The sequence below is a fragment of the Mastigoproctus giganteus genome, chromosome 9, assembly GCF_048544385.1.
Source record: "Mastigoproctus giganteus isolate SK-2022 chromosome 9, ASM4854438v1, whole genome shotgun sequence".
NCBI classification, from domain to species: domain Eukaryota; kingdom Metazoa; phylum Arthropoda; class Arachnida; order Uropygi; family Thelyphonidae; genus Mastigoproctus; species Mastigoproctus giganteus.
The window spans coordinates 86,386,758-86,404,916 of record NC_143583.1 but is presented as its reverse complement, the minus strand read 5'-3'; the positions used below and the strand labels follow the sequence as shown (position 1 = coordinate 86,404,916).

The 18,159-nt window shown below is 36.7% G+C and overlaps 1 protein-coding gene across 1 annotated transcript in view; it reads left to right on the top strand.

Moving 5' to 3' along the window:
- The window catches only part of l(1)G0196 (inositol hexakisphosphate and diphosphoinositol-pentakisphosphate kinase), an 832,616-nt gene that overhangs the window by 137,332 nt on the left and 677,125 nt on the right, over positions 1-18,159 (top strand). Inside the window, exon 4 of the mRNA XM_090381508.1 lies at positions 8,274-8,419. Coding sequence (XP_090237634.1) covers positions 8,274-8,419 — 146 coding nt within the window. The remainder of the gene's footprint in view (positions 1-8,273; positions 8,420-18,159) is intronic.

Genomic DNA, 18,159 nt, shown 5'->3' with positions numbered 1-18,159 from the left:
CTTTTTGGTCGCTGTTTCCCATATGCAGTACTTTACATTTGTCAGTGTTAACTTCATTTGCCACCTCTCAGCCCATCTGCTCAACCTTTCCAGATCCTGTTGCAGCAGCATAGCATCAGTAGTGTCCTAAACAACCCTTCCAACCTTTGTATCGTCTGCAAACTTGGACATTAAGCCTGATATACCATCATCAATATCATTTATAAATACAAAAAACGATGATGGACCCAACACTGAACCCCGAGGGATTCCACTAATAACATTAGTCCATGATGAGCAGTGTCCATTGATTACCACTCTGTATTCTCCCCCTCAACCATCCCTTTATTCATAGCAGCAATTTTCCTCCAATGCCACATTGCTCGAATTTGTGCAGTAGTCTTCCACGTGCAACAGTATCAAAAGCCTTTCTAAGATCCAAATATATAATATCAAATTTCACCCCTCCATTTGTCTGTTCCACCAATCAACTATCCGTTGGCTAAAGGCAAATTTCCACACATCTATTTTACAACTGTCTTTCCTCAGTTTGAATCTGTGCCCCCTCAGGATCTTAATCTGAGCAAGAGGAAGAATCCCATCTGCATTCAGCTTGCTCAACCCATTCAAGGGCTTATACTCCTCAATCAGATCACCTCGCAGGGGCCTACTCTCCAGGTGATGCAATTTGCAGAACTTAAACATTTCTTTGTATGAGCAGCCCATTGTTCCCCTCACCAATCTTGTTCCCCTTCTTTGTACTCATTCTAGCAACTCTACATCCTTCCTAAAATGAGGCCTCCAGACCTGTGCACAATACTCTAGGTGTGGCCTGGCCATTGCCTTATGTAACGGAATAATCACATCCCTGTGCCTGCTAGCAAAATTCCTATGTATCATTGAAAAGACTCCGTGACCTGCCCTGGCTGCCTGTCTGCACTGCTCAGCAAACTTCATATTTGACTGCACAATTACCCCAGGTCTTTTTCACTTTCCACTTCCCTGAATGTAGTACCACATAGTTGTTAGGTTTCTTTTCTGTTATTGCTACCCATATGCAGTACTTTGCATTTGTCAATGTTAAACTTCAGTTGGCACTTCTCAGCCCATTTGCCCAACTTATCTAGATCTAGTTGGAGTAGCATACTGTCTTTACAATCTTTGTATCATCTGCAGACTTGGACATTAAACCTGATATACCTTTAATCAATATCATTGATGAATATAAAAACAAAAATGGGCCCAACACCGAACCCTGGGGGACTCTACTAATAACATTAGTCCACGTAGAGCGGTGTCCATTTATTACCACTCTCTGTCGTCTCCCACTCATCCATCCCTTTATCCATTGTAACTACTTACTATTAATGCCATACCACTCCAATTTGTACAGCAGTATTCCATGTGCTACAGTATCAAAAGTTTTCCTGGAATCCATGTATATGATATCAAAATTATTTTTGGCATTCAGTTCCTCTGTGACCACATCATAGTATCCAATCAAATTAGTCCGACAAAACCTCCCTTTAACAAACCCATTCTGTGTCTTAACCTAATACTGCAGTCTTGTCTAGATGATCCTGCAGTGCTTCTTTAACCAGTGATTCCATTATTTTCCCCTGAACAAGTGATTCCATTTTTTTCCCCAAGTTAAACTAACAGGTCTATAATCACTTGTCGCCTTTTGAACCCCCGTATTGAATTGGTGATTACATTTGCACACCTCCAGTCTATGGGTACCTCCCCTGAGTCCAAAGAAGCTCTCATAATTATGGATAAGGGTTTTGCTTACTTCCTTTACAGCCTCATTTAATTTAACTGGAGAGATCCTGTCCACTGCAGGTGAGTTTTTTATGTTTAACTTCAACAATTTCTCCTCCACGTTGCTCTCAGTTATTACAGAATTACTTAGTTCCCTGTTAGAGTTTGATAATGTTCTGGCACTCCCCTTATTGAGTAACTCCTCATGTGTGAATGTAGATGCAAAATACTCATCCAGTTTATCAGCTGCCTGAGTATGATCATCAATAGTCAACCCATCCATGTTAAGTGGTCCAATCTGATTCATCCCTTTTCTTCTAGAGTTTACTTAAGTAAAGAACTCTGCATCCTTTGACAAGGATTTCTCGTAATCTGCCTTCGCCTGCCTAACCTCCTTTGTGACTTAATTACAGACTATTTTATATCTGCCATAGGCTTCTGTGTCACCTGATATTTTATATGCAACCCATACATTTTTCTTCTCTGCCACGAGCCTCATTAGTTCATCTAACTGACATCTGCTTAGGCCTAAATGTTGAACAGTATTTCTTAGTTGGGAAAAGCCTAGTAGCCTCCAAAATTAAGTCCCAGAAGGCTTCCCATTTAGAATCCAATGTCGGTAACATCAGTTAATCCCACTGTACAGAATTTAATAACTGTCTGAGACCCCCTGTAGTCACCTTTATTGAGATTCTTAATGCTTTAGAAGTCACTGTTAATAACCAGATCAAGAGATCCTTCCCTTGTTGCCTCTCTAACATTAGATTTAGCATTAGCATTAGTAAAGGCACATGATTCAAGAAAACAAGCTTATATAGCATCAGGAAAAAAAAAAAAAAAAAACCAAATTTTATAATTTCACCCATCCACTCGCTCTAAATGTTTGTCTAGTTCTGCCTTGAATCTATTGAAGCTATCAACTTCTACAACGGCAGATGGAAGTTTTTTTCCGGTAATCAACCACACACTGGCTAAAGGCAAACTTCTGCACATCTATCCTACAATTGTCTTTCCTCAATTTGAATTTATGCCCTCTCAGGAATTATTCTGAGCAAGAGGAAAAATCCTATCAGCATTGAGCATGCTCAAACCATTCAAGGCTTTATACATCTCAATCAGATTACCTCGCAGGTGCCTAGTCTCACGACACTGTAATTTGCAAAACTTAAGCCGCCGACCGGGCTAGCCAAGTGGGTAAAGTACCTGCCCGGCAACCCAAAGGTCGCGGGTTCGATTCCCGCCTTGGGCTTGGATCAAAGTACTGCAAAAACCTTGGGAGGTGCAATATGGCCACAGAAGCCGATGCGCCAACAACTACCAAATCAAAAAAAAAAAAAAAAAAAAAACTTAAGCCTTTCTTCGTAAGAGCAACTCTTTGTTCCATTCACTAATCGTGTTGCCCTTCTCTGCACTCGCTCCAGCAGCTCTACATCCTTCCTAATATGAGACATCCAGACCTGTATATGGTACTCAAGGTGTGACCTGACCATTGCCTTAAACAAGGGGATAATCACCTGCTTATCGCTGCTAGAAAAATTTCTGTATATCATTGAGAAGACACCATGAAGCTATTCTTGCAGACCGTCTGCACTGCTCAGAAAACTTAATATCTGCCTGCACAATTACCTTCAACATGCCAATGTTGAAAGCAGTCATCAAATAAATCCTGAAAGGTTCTGCTACTGATTTGAGTGACTAGCCCACAAATTCTATTTAATCTGGAAAGTTACAGTTCCCCATTTTAAGATATTCTGATTTACTGGTCCACTATATTTTTTTGTATAGTTATTTCTTATAGTCACCACTGCCATTTGGCAGTTCTCATCCCTTATCCCCCATTTTTGTTTTCTCAGTGCTTATATCACTCCATTTTGAGTCAACATTACACTCTCCACCTGTGCCAACAGGTGGACAATGTAATGTCCACCTGTCTGTGTTCTGCTTAACTAAGTGCATATTCTCCCCCTCCCACATTATTTCTGCAAACTTTGTACTTTGTATATATCAAATTCCTCTTCCCCTGTATCTGAGTGGCACCGTGTGTTTGATTAGTATACAAGGAAGTACATTTGCTTGCATTTTTTTCCCTATTAATCCTAACACATCCCACATAATTGCTTGTCCCATGTGCGATTAGTACACCTAACTGAAGTAACCTGACCGATCCAAACTTAACATAACATAATGGAAACTGACCGACTTAACCTAACTTAACGTTCAATACCGAAGCTAACCCAACGGCTGCTAGTAGGCCTTATAATTCCTTACACCTTGTTTTCCTGGTTGCTGCTGTTGTTCTGATAGAAGCAGTTTCAGGCTTTGGTTTGGTTTGTATTGAGGTTTAATGGTGCATGAACTATGCGGGTCATAATGCGCCAGCAGTTTCAGGCTGGCATGAAATTATTAGTCTGTATATCCCCCAAGCTAGTGGTTTTCCCACCTACCTAAAACTGTCTCAGTAGTCAGCAAATATTCTTGCACTCTTTCTGTTTAAGTATAACCTATCCTTGTAAAAAAGTCTTTTCTGCCAACAAGTACAGACCAAGCTGAGAAAAATCTACCCCATGAGCCTTGCATTTGTCTGTGGCAGATTTAATTGACAAGACTGTTACCATGTATTTTTTCCTGTTATATCTGCACAGAAATGCAGGCACTTTCAAATTTAATTCTAACTACTTTTTTTCATCATCTGATACCTGTTAGTAATTCCTGATATTTCTTATTTTTAATATTATTAGTGCCAGCATACAATAATATACCTGTAGTGTGTTATCACCCTACAGCAAGTTATCACCCTTGAAAGGTCATAATTTGCCCTATTTATTAGTGTTGCCCCTGGCAGACGTACCCTACTCCTAATCTATCTGTCCTCCTTGTGCGGTATATTTTCCATTTCCGTGACAGTAGAGTCACCAACTATAGCTACCTCCTTTGGATCAGCAAATTCTGCCTTTGGGATTGTTGCTGATTTAGATACAAAAAGGGCTTTATGAAGATAGGTATCTAGGCTGGCAGATGTTAACAGAACTTGTGATAGGTGCCTCCATAGCCATGTGGGAAGGAGCAGCGGTGCATAGCACACGCTTCTTGATTAGACTGGGGTTCGAGCCTGTCACCACCAAATACAGAGGATGCAGAAAGGTCAGGGAATGACCACCGCATATCCCGGAGCAATATGGCCTTAGTTGCTAATGCTCCTAAAAACCAAATAACAAACAACAGAACTTGTTTTTGCTCCACTTGCAATGAGACCTTGGATATTACATGCTTATCATGCTACAAATATTTCCAGTCATTTGGGAAAGAAGAAGATGACTAATCTGGAAAAGGAAGTGATATTACTGGGATTATATCAAAGATGGCCTACAAATTTGTGACAGCATATCATCTGTGTCAAATGTTGGCCTGGTTTTGGAAGCAAAGTACTCTTGTAACCATTTCAACACCCTGTTCATATTTCAGCATGTTGTAATTAACATAATTGCTCTGTTCCAACCAGATAAAGCAAATAAATATATCATCATGTTAGTTAGAGAACATGTTCTCAGTGTGGGTGGACCATTTCCTACTCCTGGTCAAAAGACTCAAACCATTTCCAACATATTAGTAGATAATATCATTTGCATGAATGATTCCCTCCCTTCCCCACTCAAACTGTACTGTCAGACAGAGATACTAACTTTATCTCAGAATTGCTTAAGCTTCATAAGCTATTTAAGTTAAAGAAGGTATAATAGACTTGTTGAATAAATCAAAAAACTCTATAAAGAAAAATTTGTCAAAAATTGTTGGAAAAGTATTGAAACTCTCAGTCTCACTGTAAGTCCTGTTTGTCTGTCAGAGAAGTTTGATCTTATAAATTCTGTTATGAGGAAAGTAGTGCGACTGCAAATGCTAAAAAGAGAAATTACATAAATCAAACAGTTGCCTTCAACTTTGAGACTGGTGATCTTATTGAAAAGTACCATGAAGATTCGTCATGGATATAGATTACATGTTAGATTTTAAGGAATATATGGGGCACCCTGAAGATTTCTTCAGTGGACTTCAAATTTGGGAAAAGTAGTTTTTCATGTTAATAGTAGCACACATTGACAATCTAAAAACATTTCCTGGGTAAGGCAGATATAGTGTTGCATGGGATCACCACAGAACACGTTCTGGGGCGCCTCCGTAGCCAGGTGTGCAGGAGCAGCAGTGCGTAGCACACGCTTCCTGATGAGACCGGGGTTCGAGCCCGTGCCCACCAAATATGGAGGATGCGGAAAGGTCATGGAATGACCACTGCATATCCTCAGAGCAATATGGCCTTAGTTGCTAATGCTCCTAAAAACCAAATAACAACAACAAACAACAGAACACATTCTTAAATGCAGTGGAAAAGCACTAATTCCATATTCTTGAAAGTCGAAAACTTTCAAGAATATGGAATTAGTCCGCTACAACTTGAAGCGGACTATTTTTCCACAAATTGTGTTGCAGATGACAATGACAAACAAGATGAAGTCATCTTCATGCATTTGAGACAAAATTTTACAATCATATGTAATTACTGGACAAGTGGAACATAGTGGCACTTCTGAGAATGAACTGATACAAAGGAAATTAATAATCACATTGGTGCACAAAGGAAAATTCATCTGGAAGACCAACAAACGATGATTGTACAAAATCAATCTCAAGTTGAAGCAGCAGATAAATCATAATGTGATATGGTGCACTGTCCAAGGAATTTTCATTAATAGATCTGAGAATGATCATCTTTATGCACTTAACAGCCGAAACAAGATTAAACTGAAAAAAGTTCCCATGCAGCACTGACATGATTTAAATTTGTAAAATTAAAATTTTTTTCTAAGTTTTTATATTATCATGCATGTGTGTGTACTGTTTGTACAATGCTGGAATTTCCTGTGCTTTTAAGTGTGGTTTTTTGATTATAAAAAAGGGGGGGGGTATAATTTAGAAGTTATAAATCGAATTTTTATTTTAATTATTTTAGAATGAGTTTAAAAAAGTAAAAGATTTGTATGAGTTTAAAAGATTAAAACAATTAAAAATTAAGAAAAGGCTAAAAATTGAAAGACACTTGTAAACGTGTTGTACCAATGATAGTGGTTACATGTTGCAAACAGTTTAAAAAAAAAACAAAAGAAATAATAATAATTACTGAAATTATAATGCACCTCGTGAATTCTATAATAACAAGATCTTATGTATAGCTTAGCTTAATTTTCTGTAATAACATTAATATTGAAACAGAATGTAATATCACTGGATAAGACACCTGCATTTTAAAAGGAAAATTTTGGAAAAAAAAAAAATTATTGCATATATTAAAAACACAAATTTACAAGTTCTTAATAATCAAAATGTCAGGGTAAAAATTAAGTTTTTAGTTTTTGTGTGATCCCAGTGATTCATCATCATTGCTGCTATGATACTCATCATTACTGATATTATGGAATTACTGTAAGGTTATTACTGAACTTTCACTTTCTTCAAAGAGTGCATCATCTTCTAGGCCATTAAGGACATTACTGATTCCATATTTTTTTTTTTTTTGATTTGGTAGTTGTTGGTGCATCGGCTTCTGTGGCCATATTGCACCTCCCAAGGTTTTGCAGTACTTTGATCCAAGCCCGAGGCGGGAATCGAGCCCGCGACCTTTGGGTTGCCGGGCAGGTACTTTACCCACTCGGCTAGCCCGGTCGGCTCCATATTTTGTAAAATACATCGAAAGTGTCTCATATTTTGCCAACTCACACTAATTTTTCATTCGTTTGCATACCTTGGAAATGGTTGGTCGGTTCATTTGTCTTATTAGTGTCAAATCATATTTGATGCCTCCATTGATTTGGCCCACTCCTCACACATGAATACTTTAAAGCAGTGCTACTCAAAGTGCTGTCTGCAGACTGGTGCTGGGCCACAAACTATTTGTTACTGGTCCATAACGAATTGGAAATTCACCGGGAACGTTAACTGGTCTGCGACGATTCGTCTGTTATCGGTCTGCAACAGATTGGAAATCAAAGAAACTGGTCCTGTACCACAGATAGTTTGAGAAGCATTGCTTTAAAGGGTTTATTAAGTGACATGTCTGATCACTGCGGTTGACTAAGGCTCTAGGAATTATAACTAACTTGATGTTTAATTCAATAAATACTGTTTCTGTTGCTTCCATTACATGTAATTTGAATTGGTCATAAAATAGAAGAGTTACTGTTATGTCTGTTTCATTGTGGGGAAGCAAGAATGGATACCATAAGCTAAATCTGGAAAGGATATTGTGTCATATGACATTTATCCTATATGACATATATCCTAAACCTATGTGGAAGTTCCAAAGTGCTTAATATCTGTTCACCAAATTTTTTGTTTTAAATGCAGAGAGAATGGTGAGTGAGAATGCTTATATTAAAATGAGCTTGGTTTGTATGAGGCAACCAGAAATTACAACATATGCAGTTTTTAAAAAATGATACGATATATGATTTTTTTTTATTATTATTATTTTTTTTATTATTCAGGAGTCTGTAGATAAGTGGCCTTTGTGTGACTGTCTGATATCTTTCCATTCTAAAGGATTTCCATTATCCAAAGCAATTGAGTATTCTAATGTGAGGAAACCATTCATTATCAATGACTTATACATGCAGTATGATATTCAAGACAGGTAAATATCTAAGCTGGGGAAATTTTATTTCTTAACCCATTATCATATTAATTAAAAAGTTATTCCAAAATTGTGTTATATAAAGAAGTTCCTAGCCTGGCCACAGTTCTGCAACCAATAAATGTGGTGTGATTTATGTTGTTAGATTGCAAGTCTGTCTTCATCTACATACAAGTAGAAATTTGTTAATCATCAGTACATGTTTTTCCTGTGTGCATTCGAAGTGCATTTATTTTATCTTAATTTCCGAGTGCAAAAGATGTCAAATTTGGAACATCATGCAAAACATGAAATGTTTGAAACATCGGAATTGTTTAAGGTTTACAGCAGTGATTTTCAACATTTTTTTTTAATAACTCCACCCCCAAGTAATTTATTTTAATTTGTGGCACCCCTACTCAATTAAAAAAAAAATGTTATATGATAGTTATTACAATAATATAACTATAAACAAAATGACAATTCATAATAAAATTATATAATTTTATTCTTTATATAGAGGTACTAAATAAACATCAATTATAGATCACCACAAAATTAAAAAGATACTGTACACCTTTTTATAATGAAATAAATATATAAATTATAAAAAAAATAAGTTTAATTAACTTAAACCCAAATTATGTGGCACCCCTAGAATGTTGTGGCACCCCGGTTTACAGAGAGGATATAGAGAATCCTCTCTGTAAAACCACTGGTTTACAGAGAGAGGATTCTCTATATCATACTGCTGTGTATGAATGGCATCATAGATTGAAAGATGGAAGGAAAATTTTAGCAGATGACCATTCTGGAAAATATTTCACTGCTCACATCTGCCTTTATATTTCAAAAAAATTGAAAAATAAAGTCAGATTATGAGAAATCTTTGGCAATGGATGCAAAGAAAAACAGCAACAACTTCTTTACTTAAATGAACTCTAAAAGAAAGGGGATGAATCAGATTGGTCCACTTGACATCAATGGTTCGACTGTAGATGATCATTCTCAGATAGCTGCCAAACTAAATGAATATTTTGCATTATGAATAACTCCTCATGAGTATTCACACATGAGGAGTTATTCAGGGAGGAGAGGGCCAGATGTTTATCAAATTGTAACAGGGTGCTTAATGATTTTGTAATAACTGAGAACAAAGTGGAGGAGAAATTGTTGAAGTTAAACATAAGAAAGGCACCTGTGGTGGATGGGATCTATCCAGTTATATTAAAGGAGGTTGCAAAGGAAGTAAGCAAACCCCTTAGCCATAATTATGAGAACATACTAGGACTCAGGGGAAGTCTCCATGGACTGGAGATGTGCAAATGTATATCTGATTCACAAAGGGAGATCAAAGGGTGACACGAGTAATTACAGACCTGTTAGTTTGACTTCTGTTCCAGGGAAAAAAATGGAATCATTGGTTAAAGAAGCATTGCAGGTTCGTCTAGATGGGAGAGTGGAAGAGGGTAATTCTCAATATAAATCTAGTCAGGAGGTAAAAGAGGCAGTTATAACTACCTTAAAAGAAGACTTTAAGGAGGTTAAGAAAAGAAACTAAGAGCTTTACATAATAAAGGTGTAATTATTGAAACTGACAGTAAAAGAGATATAGATAAGTTAATGGGATCAGAGGTTTTTAATACTAAAGGGATTAAACAAGATAAAGTTAAATTCCAAAGTCCATCAATATTGGTGTATGATGTTCGCAAGGATTTAAGTCAGGAAGATATTGTTAATGATTTCTATAGCAAAAACCTGGATGATCATGATTTTAGTGAACAAGAAGTTAGGGATGGGGTTGTTCTTAGATTTAGTACAAGTTCAAAGGCAAAATTAAATAATTGGATGATTGGTATGGAACCTCACTTTTTCAAGTGTTTAATAGAGAATGATAGGGTGTATTGGGTTTTCCACACATAAATTTAGAAAGTTCACTGTGGTTACAAATGTTTAGGATATGGTCATTCTGCGCAGCTTTGTAAATGCAGGGTAATCTCCTGTGGGCATTGTGTGCAGGGTGGCCATTTGTATGTGTATTGTCCCAATAAGGAAAATGATCCATGCTGTATTAATTGTAAGAGAAGTGGAAAGGACTCCAATCATTCTGTTAGAGACAGTGTCCAGAATACAGGAAGGCTTTAGAAATTGCTATTATGAGGGTTAATAATGAATAACAATACTAATATAAATTCTCAGTTGAATCAATATGATGTTAGCACATTTCTTTCTATAGTACAGTTAAATGGTCAAAGATGTCGCTCGGTAACAGATGAAATCAAACTGGTGGTATTGGAACACAATGTGGACATTAGCATTAGCATTAGCATTAGCAGAGGCATATGATGCAAGAAAGCAAGCTTATTCAGCATCAGCCAAAAAAAACAAAAAAAAAAAAAAAAAACCCACTCCCATTTCACCCCTCCGTTCGTTCGAAATACCTGTCCAGTTGAGCTTTAAATTTGTTTAGGCTATCAACTTCAACAACCAGTGATGGAAGTCGGTTCCACCAACCAACCACCCACTGGCCAAAGGCAAATTTCCGCACATCTATCCGACATCCGTCCTTCCTCAATTTGAATTTATGCCCTCTAAGGTGATTATTCTGAGAAAGATGAAGAATCCCATTGGCATTGAGCATGCTCAAACCATTCAAAGCCTTATACACCTCTATCAGATCACCTCGCCGGTGCCTAGTCTCCAGACTCTGTAATTTGCAAAACTTAAGCCTTTCTTCGTAAGAGCAACCCTTTGTTCCATTTACTAATCTTGTTGCCCTTCTCTGTACCCGTTCCAGCAGCTCTACATCCTTCTTGAAATGAGGCCTCCAGACCTGTATACAGTACTCAAGATGTGGCCTTACCATTGCCTTATACAATGGAATAATCACCTCCTTATCCCTGCTAGAAAAATTCCTGTATATCATTGACAAGACACCATGAGCTACTCTTGCAGCTCGTCTGCACTGCTCAGAGAACTTCATATCTGCCTGCACAATTACCCCCAGGTCCTTTTCATTCTCCACCACTGTCAGTGTAGTACCGCAGAGTTGATACGTTGCTCTGGGGTTACTGTTTCCCATATGCAGCACTTTACATTTGTCGATGTTAAACCTCATTTGCCACCTCTCAGCCCATCTGTTCAACCTGTCCAGATCCTGTTGCAGCAGCATAGCGTCAGTATTGTCCTTAACGACCCTGCCAACCTTTGTATCATCTGCAAACTTGGACATTAAACTTGATATCCCATCATCAATATCATTCATAAACACCGAAAACAACAACGGACCCAACACTGAACCTTGAGGAACTCCACTAATAACATTAGTCCACGTTGAGCAGTGTCCATTGATTACCACTCTCTGTCTTCTGCCACTCAACCATCCCCTTATCCATAGCAGCAATTTGCCTCCAATGCCACACTGCTCCAATTTGTGCAGCAGTCTTCCATGTGCAACAGTATCAAAAGCCTTTCTAAGATCCAAATATATAATATCAAAGTTATTCCCTGCATCCAGTTCTTTTGTGACTACATCATAGTATCCAATCAAATTGGTCAGGCAAGACCTGCCCTTAACAAAACCATGCTGCGTCTGAGCTATAACTGAATTCTTGTCTAGATGATCCTGCAGTGCTTCTTTAACCAGTGCCTCCATTAATTTACCTGGAACAGAAGTTAAACTAACAGGTCTATAATTACTTGTGTCAGCCTTTGAACCTCCTTTGTGAATTGGGGTCACATTTGCACATCTCCAGTCCATAGGTACCTCCCCTGAGTCCAAGGAAGCTCTCATAATTATGGCTAAGGGTTTGCTTACTTCCTTTGCTGCCTCCTTTAATATAACTGGATAGATCCCATCCACCCCAGGTGCCTTTTTTATGTTTATCCCCAACAATCTCTCCTCCACTTTCCTCTCAGTTATTACAAAATCATCCAGCTCACTGCCAATGTTTACTTTACCTACATCATTCTCCTTCCTGAATAACTCCTCATGTGTGAATGTAGATGCAAAATACTCGTTTAGATTGTTAGCCACCTGAGCAGGATCCTCAACTGTTGAACCATCAATATCCAGTGGACCAATCTGATTCATCCCTTTCCTTTTCGAGTTCAAGTATGTAAAGAACTCTTTTCTGTTTTTCTTTGCATCCTTTGCCAAGGATTTTTCATAGTCTGCCTTTGCCTGCCTAATCTCCTTTGTGACTTGGTTACAGACCAACTTATATCTATCATAGGCTTCCATGTCACCCATTAATTTGTATGTATCCCATGCATTTTTCTTCTCTGCCACATGTCTCATTAGTTCATCTGACAACCATTTAGGCCTAAACCTTGAACAATATTTCTTAGTTGGTATGTAAAGCCTGGTAGCCTCCAAGATTAGTTCCTTGAATGCTTCCCATTTTGAGTTTGCTGTTGGTAACATCATCAGTTGGTCCCACTGTATAGAATTTAAATACTGTCTCAGACCATCATAGTCGCCTTTACGAAAACAAAAACCCTTCCCTTTACCTCTGATGGTAGTTACCTCCTTGAGTAAATCCCACTTCAACACACTGTGATCACTGCCACCTAGTGGTTCATTTATCTGCAGGTTCTTAATGCATGAGGAATCACTACTGATAATCAGATCAAGAGTATTGCTCCCTCTCGTTGCCTGACGAACATGCTGATGTAGAAAACAATCATCCAATAAATCCACAAAAGCCTTGCTAGTGTGCGAGTGACCAACCCACAAATTCCAGTCAATATCTGGGAAATTAAAGTCCCCCATTATAAGACTCTCTGATTTACTGGCCCACTCTATTTCCCTGTACAATATCTTATTATACTCATCAGAGTCATTAGGCCTATAGCACACTCCTACTCTCAATTTTGATTTCCCTATGCTTATGTCACACCAAACTGACTCGACGCTGCCCTGTCCATCGATGTCGACTGGCTTCACTTCCTTGGACTTTATGTGTTTCTTAATTAATAGCATAACCCCTCCTCCCCTCCTGTCCTGTCTATCCTTTCTATACACATTGTATTCCCCAAATTCCAGTTCCGCATTACTTATATCTGTGTGACACCACGTCTCTGATATCCCAACAATATCTGCCTTTGATGTTTTGAGCAATACCTCAAATTCATCAAATTTATTTACCAAACTCCTAGCATTGGTGTACACGCAGGTATACATGCACCTGTTTCTATTCTTAGCTACCCTAACACAACCCATGTGTTTACTTGTACCGCAATGACTCCCAGCAGTCTCTGAAATATCCTTTATGTATGCAAGAAACTTATGACATTTTATGTATGCAAGAAACTTATGTTAGCTCATATGCTGGTGAAATAAAGTGTTGGGTTTTCCAATTGGTGCAAGAGCTGTTTGTGCTAATTGTGATAAGCCCAAGACTGCCATAATAGTATTTAATAATAAACTTAATGTCACTGTTTTGTCAGGTCTTTGTAATCAGATTGCCACTTGTGTTTTCATTTCTACTTCAGGTTTTCTTTTTATGTGGTGTCTATATATTGCTCTCCAAGTCTGGATATTGAAATTACCATACATTATTTAGAAAATGTTTTTAATATTATTGATAGTAGTATATATATATAGTAGTAACTATAATAATTACTTCAGATGTAAATTCTAAGTCTAGGCTGTGGCATGGTAGGACAACTGACTCTAGAGGTCTTTGCTTGGAGGAGTTTATTCTTTTAAGGAATTTATGTATATTGAATCTACCAGGCCAGCCTTTTACTTTTGACAATGTTCATGGTTGTTTGAACATTGATGTCACACTTGTTTCAAATGGGTTATATGGAAGAGTTTGCAATTGGCAAGTAAGAACTGATTTCACTAATAGTGACCATTGGTCACTTTTATTTTATTTAAGATTCGATAACATTAATTTACATAAGGACTTAACAAGTTTAGAAATTACCAGATTTTTGTACAGGAAAATTAATTGGTCACGATTTATAGAAGCAGTTAACTCAGCGTTTGACCCAGGTAGAATGAATCAGACGAGCTCATTGAGTGCATTAGAGTTTTCATTTTATGTTCAGAATTCCTTGTTTAATGCACTTAGTTATTCAGCCAAAAGGAAAACGATTAAAAGAAATATAATGTCATGGTGGTCAAGTGAGTTGGCATTATTAAGAAAACAGGTTTTTAATTTAAGAAAGGCATATCAGAGACATAGGCACTGGGGTTTAAAGGAGGAATTGTTCTCTAAGCAATTATATAGGGAAAAAAGAAAGATGTATTATAGGTCAATTTATCAGCATAAATTAGATGCATGGAAAAATTTAGTACTAACAGCAGGAAATTCAGATCCCTTGGGAGTTAATTTATAAGTTAAGTAGGAATAAAATTAAATCTAATGATCTAATACACACAGTTATTGTAAACGACTGACTGTAACTCTACAGTCTATACTGTTGTAAATGCGTTGTTTTCCACAGATAATAATGAGAGCGACTCTGATGAGCAGGAGTGACTCTTCTGAGAACTGCTAATAATAACTACTTGGGACCAAATATAGATGTGTTATTTCATTTACATGAGTTAAAGACTGTGTGTAGACATACTAATCTTAACAAAAGTCAAGGTCTGAATCTGATTGAAAATTGTGTAATACTTAGGTTGCTTTAAATTAAGCCAAACATTCTCTTGGATATGTATAACAAGTGCCTTCTTCAGGGTGTTTTTCCAGGCCTTTGGAAGATTGTACTCTTGAAGTTATTATCCAAACCTGGGAAGCAACTTAATGACCCTAGGGCTTATAGACCAATTTCCTTGTTATCAAATTTGGGAAAAATAATCGAAAGATTATTGAACTTAAGATTACATAATTTGATGATTTCAGAGGGATGCTCTCTGCCCTATCAATATGAATTTCAAAAAAATAAGTCAGCTGAAGATGCTGTTAATGACTGTCATATTGCAAGCAATCACCTAGAAAATATGTACTTAGCATATTTTTAGATTTTGAAGATGCGTTTAATCATGTCTGGCATGAGAGCATACTTATGTCATTAAGAAGGTTGCATTGTCCTATTTTATTGCTCAGGGTCTTTCAAAATTATTTGCAGGATAGGAAAATTATACTAAAATCTCAACATTTGCAATTTGACAAATTAATTAATAGAGGCTGTCTTGTAGGTACTGTATTTTGGAATTTACTATTAAATCAACGGTTGTAGCAAGATATTCCATATGTTCACAAGGTAGCATTTGCAGATGATCTTGTTTTGTGTCCCCTTGTGAAATCTAGGAGGGAACTTGAATTTAGAGCTAATATTATATTAAGAAGTTTGCAATCATGGGTTAATAACAAGTTAAGGTTTTCCACTAAGAAAACAGTTATGATAGTTCTTAATGGAAAACTTAATTATGACAGGCCTCCTAAAATTATAATTAATGATGTGCAGATCCCATTGGTCTCAGTTGTAAAATATTTGGGAATATACGTGGATGATAAATTTTCTTTTTTTCCTCATTTAAATTATTTGGCTGATAAAATTAAGAAATATAGTTCTGCAATCATTCGCATAACTAGATCAGTATGGAGTTTAAATAAAAGAGTTTTATTTTTATACTATAAAGCTGTATTTTTGCCCATAGTGTCTTATGGGGCATCAGCTTGATATGCCCGTACAACCATTGTGAATTTAGACAAAAGTTATTATCTATTCAGCATTCTATGATACTGGTTATGTTGAGGGTTTGTAGAACTGTTTCTACTAATGCAATTCAAGTGATTGCAGGTGTTTTGCCACTTGATTTACATATTGCCTACAGGGCATTCTGTTACAACTTAAAAAAGGCCAAACAGATAATGTTTATGAACATCACTTCTGGTATTATAGTTGATATTAAGATTGCTAAGAAAAATATTGTGTAAATTACTGGATACTTGGCAATTGAGATTGGGAGGACAGTGAAACTGGCGAGGTTACACTACTGTTTTTACTAAGAGCTGTTGATAAGAAAATTGGCAAATGGATTTAATTTTAATGGAGTTGTCTTATTTAATCACTGGACATGGCTCTCTGAATCACAAATTATTTCTTTTTGGTCTTGTCAATGAACCAACATGCCAGTGTGGAACTTGTGAGACATGGTATCATGTTTTCTATGATTGTGTATTGTACTCTGAATTCAGAGTTAATTTGATGCAGGTAATTGATAATTTTGCAAGTGGTAATGAGAGCACATATTTACAAAATCTATCTTATTTACCTTGCTAGAGTATGCTGTTAATGTTTTTAAGAGAAGAAAATCCAATTTAGCAATGATTTTTGTATCTAGATTGTAAATTGTTTTGATAGATTAGTTTTTTTTTTTTTTTTTGGTGGCACCTAGGCCGTGGTACTTGTGGCTTGGTGCGGGATGATTTTTTATTTATTTATTATTATTATTATTTTTAACTTAATTTTATATTTATTTTTTTACCATTATTATTTATTTTTATTTATTTTATTAAATTTATTTGTTTTATATATATTTTATTTTAAATTTTTAAAAATTTTTTAGGCTATTCAGCTATAATTTTTAATTTTTTTTAGGCCATTCTACTTTGTTAGTATGGTCTGGTGCGGAATGATTTTTATTTATTGTTATTATATATATATATATATTTTTTTTTAAATATTTTTTAAAATTAATTAATTTAATTTTTATTTATTATGATTTCATTTTTATTATTATTTTTATTTTTTTAATATATTTTTATCTCATTTTTATTTTACTATTTTTATTTTTTTTATTTATTTTATTTATTTTTTTGCTTAGTGGAATTAAGACCTGCCTCCTCGTGGCTAGGAGCGGGCACCAGGCAGCAGTTGCCCAGGTTTTGACTGCTCCCTAGTGGCTATGGGGTCTGAACCAACACATGCACTTTTTCTAAACATAACACAACATATATTCAGGCCCTTTTACATAATTTGTAAATAAGACAGTATCACAGGTGGAGATGGATGTTAGTCTAGGAGCCACCCAACCACAATTATACTTAACATATACATACATATAGACAAAACAGCAGTAATAATTCAGACACAGCATGGGTTTGTTGAAGGGAAGTCTTATGTGACCAATTTGATTGGATACTATGACTTGATCACAAAATAACTGGGTGCCTCCGTAGCCAGGTGGGCAGGAGCAGCAGCGCATAGCACATGCTTCTTGATTAGACCGAGGTTCAAGCCTGTGACCACTAAATATGGAGGATGCGGAAAGGTCAGGGAATGACCACCGCATATCCCCGGAGCAATATGGCCTTAGTTGCTAATGCTCCTAAAAACCAAATAACAAACAACAAAATAACTGGATGCAAAAAATAATTTTGATATCATATACTTGGATTTCAGGAAAGCTTTTGATACTGTTGCACATGGAAGACTGTTCAAATTGGAGCGGTATGGCATTAAGAGCAAGTTGCTACAATGGGTAAAAGGATGGTTGAGTGGGAGAAGACAGAATGGTAATTAATGGATGCTGCTCTGTGTGGACTAATGTTAATAGTGGAGTTCCCCAGGGTTCGGTGTTGGGCCCATGTTGTTTTGTATATTTATCAATGATATTGATGAAGGTAATCAAGCTTATTGTCAAAGTTTGCAGATGATACAAAGGTTGGCAGGGTTGTTAATGACAGTATGCTACTGCAGCAGGATCTAGAAAAGGACAGATGGGCTGAAGTGGCAACTGAAGTTTAACATTGACAAATGCAAAGTACTGCACTAACCCCAAAGAAACGTGCCAA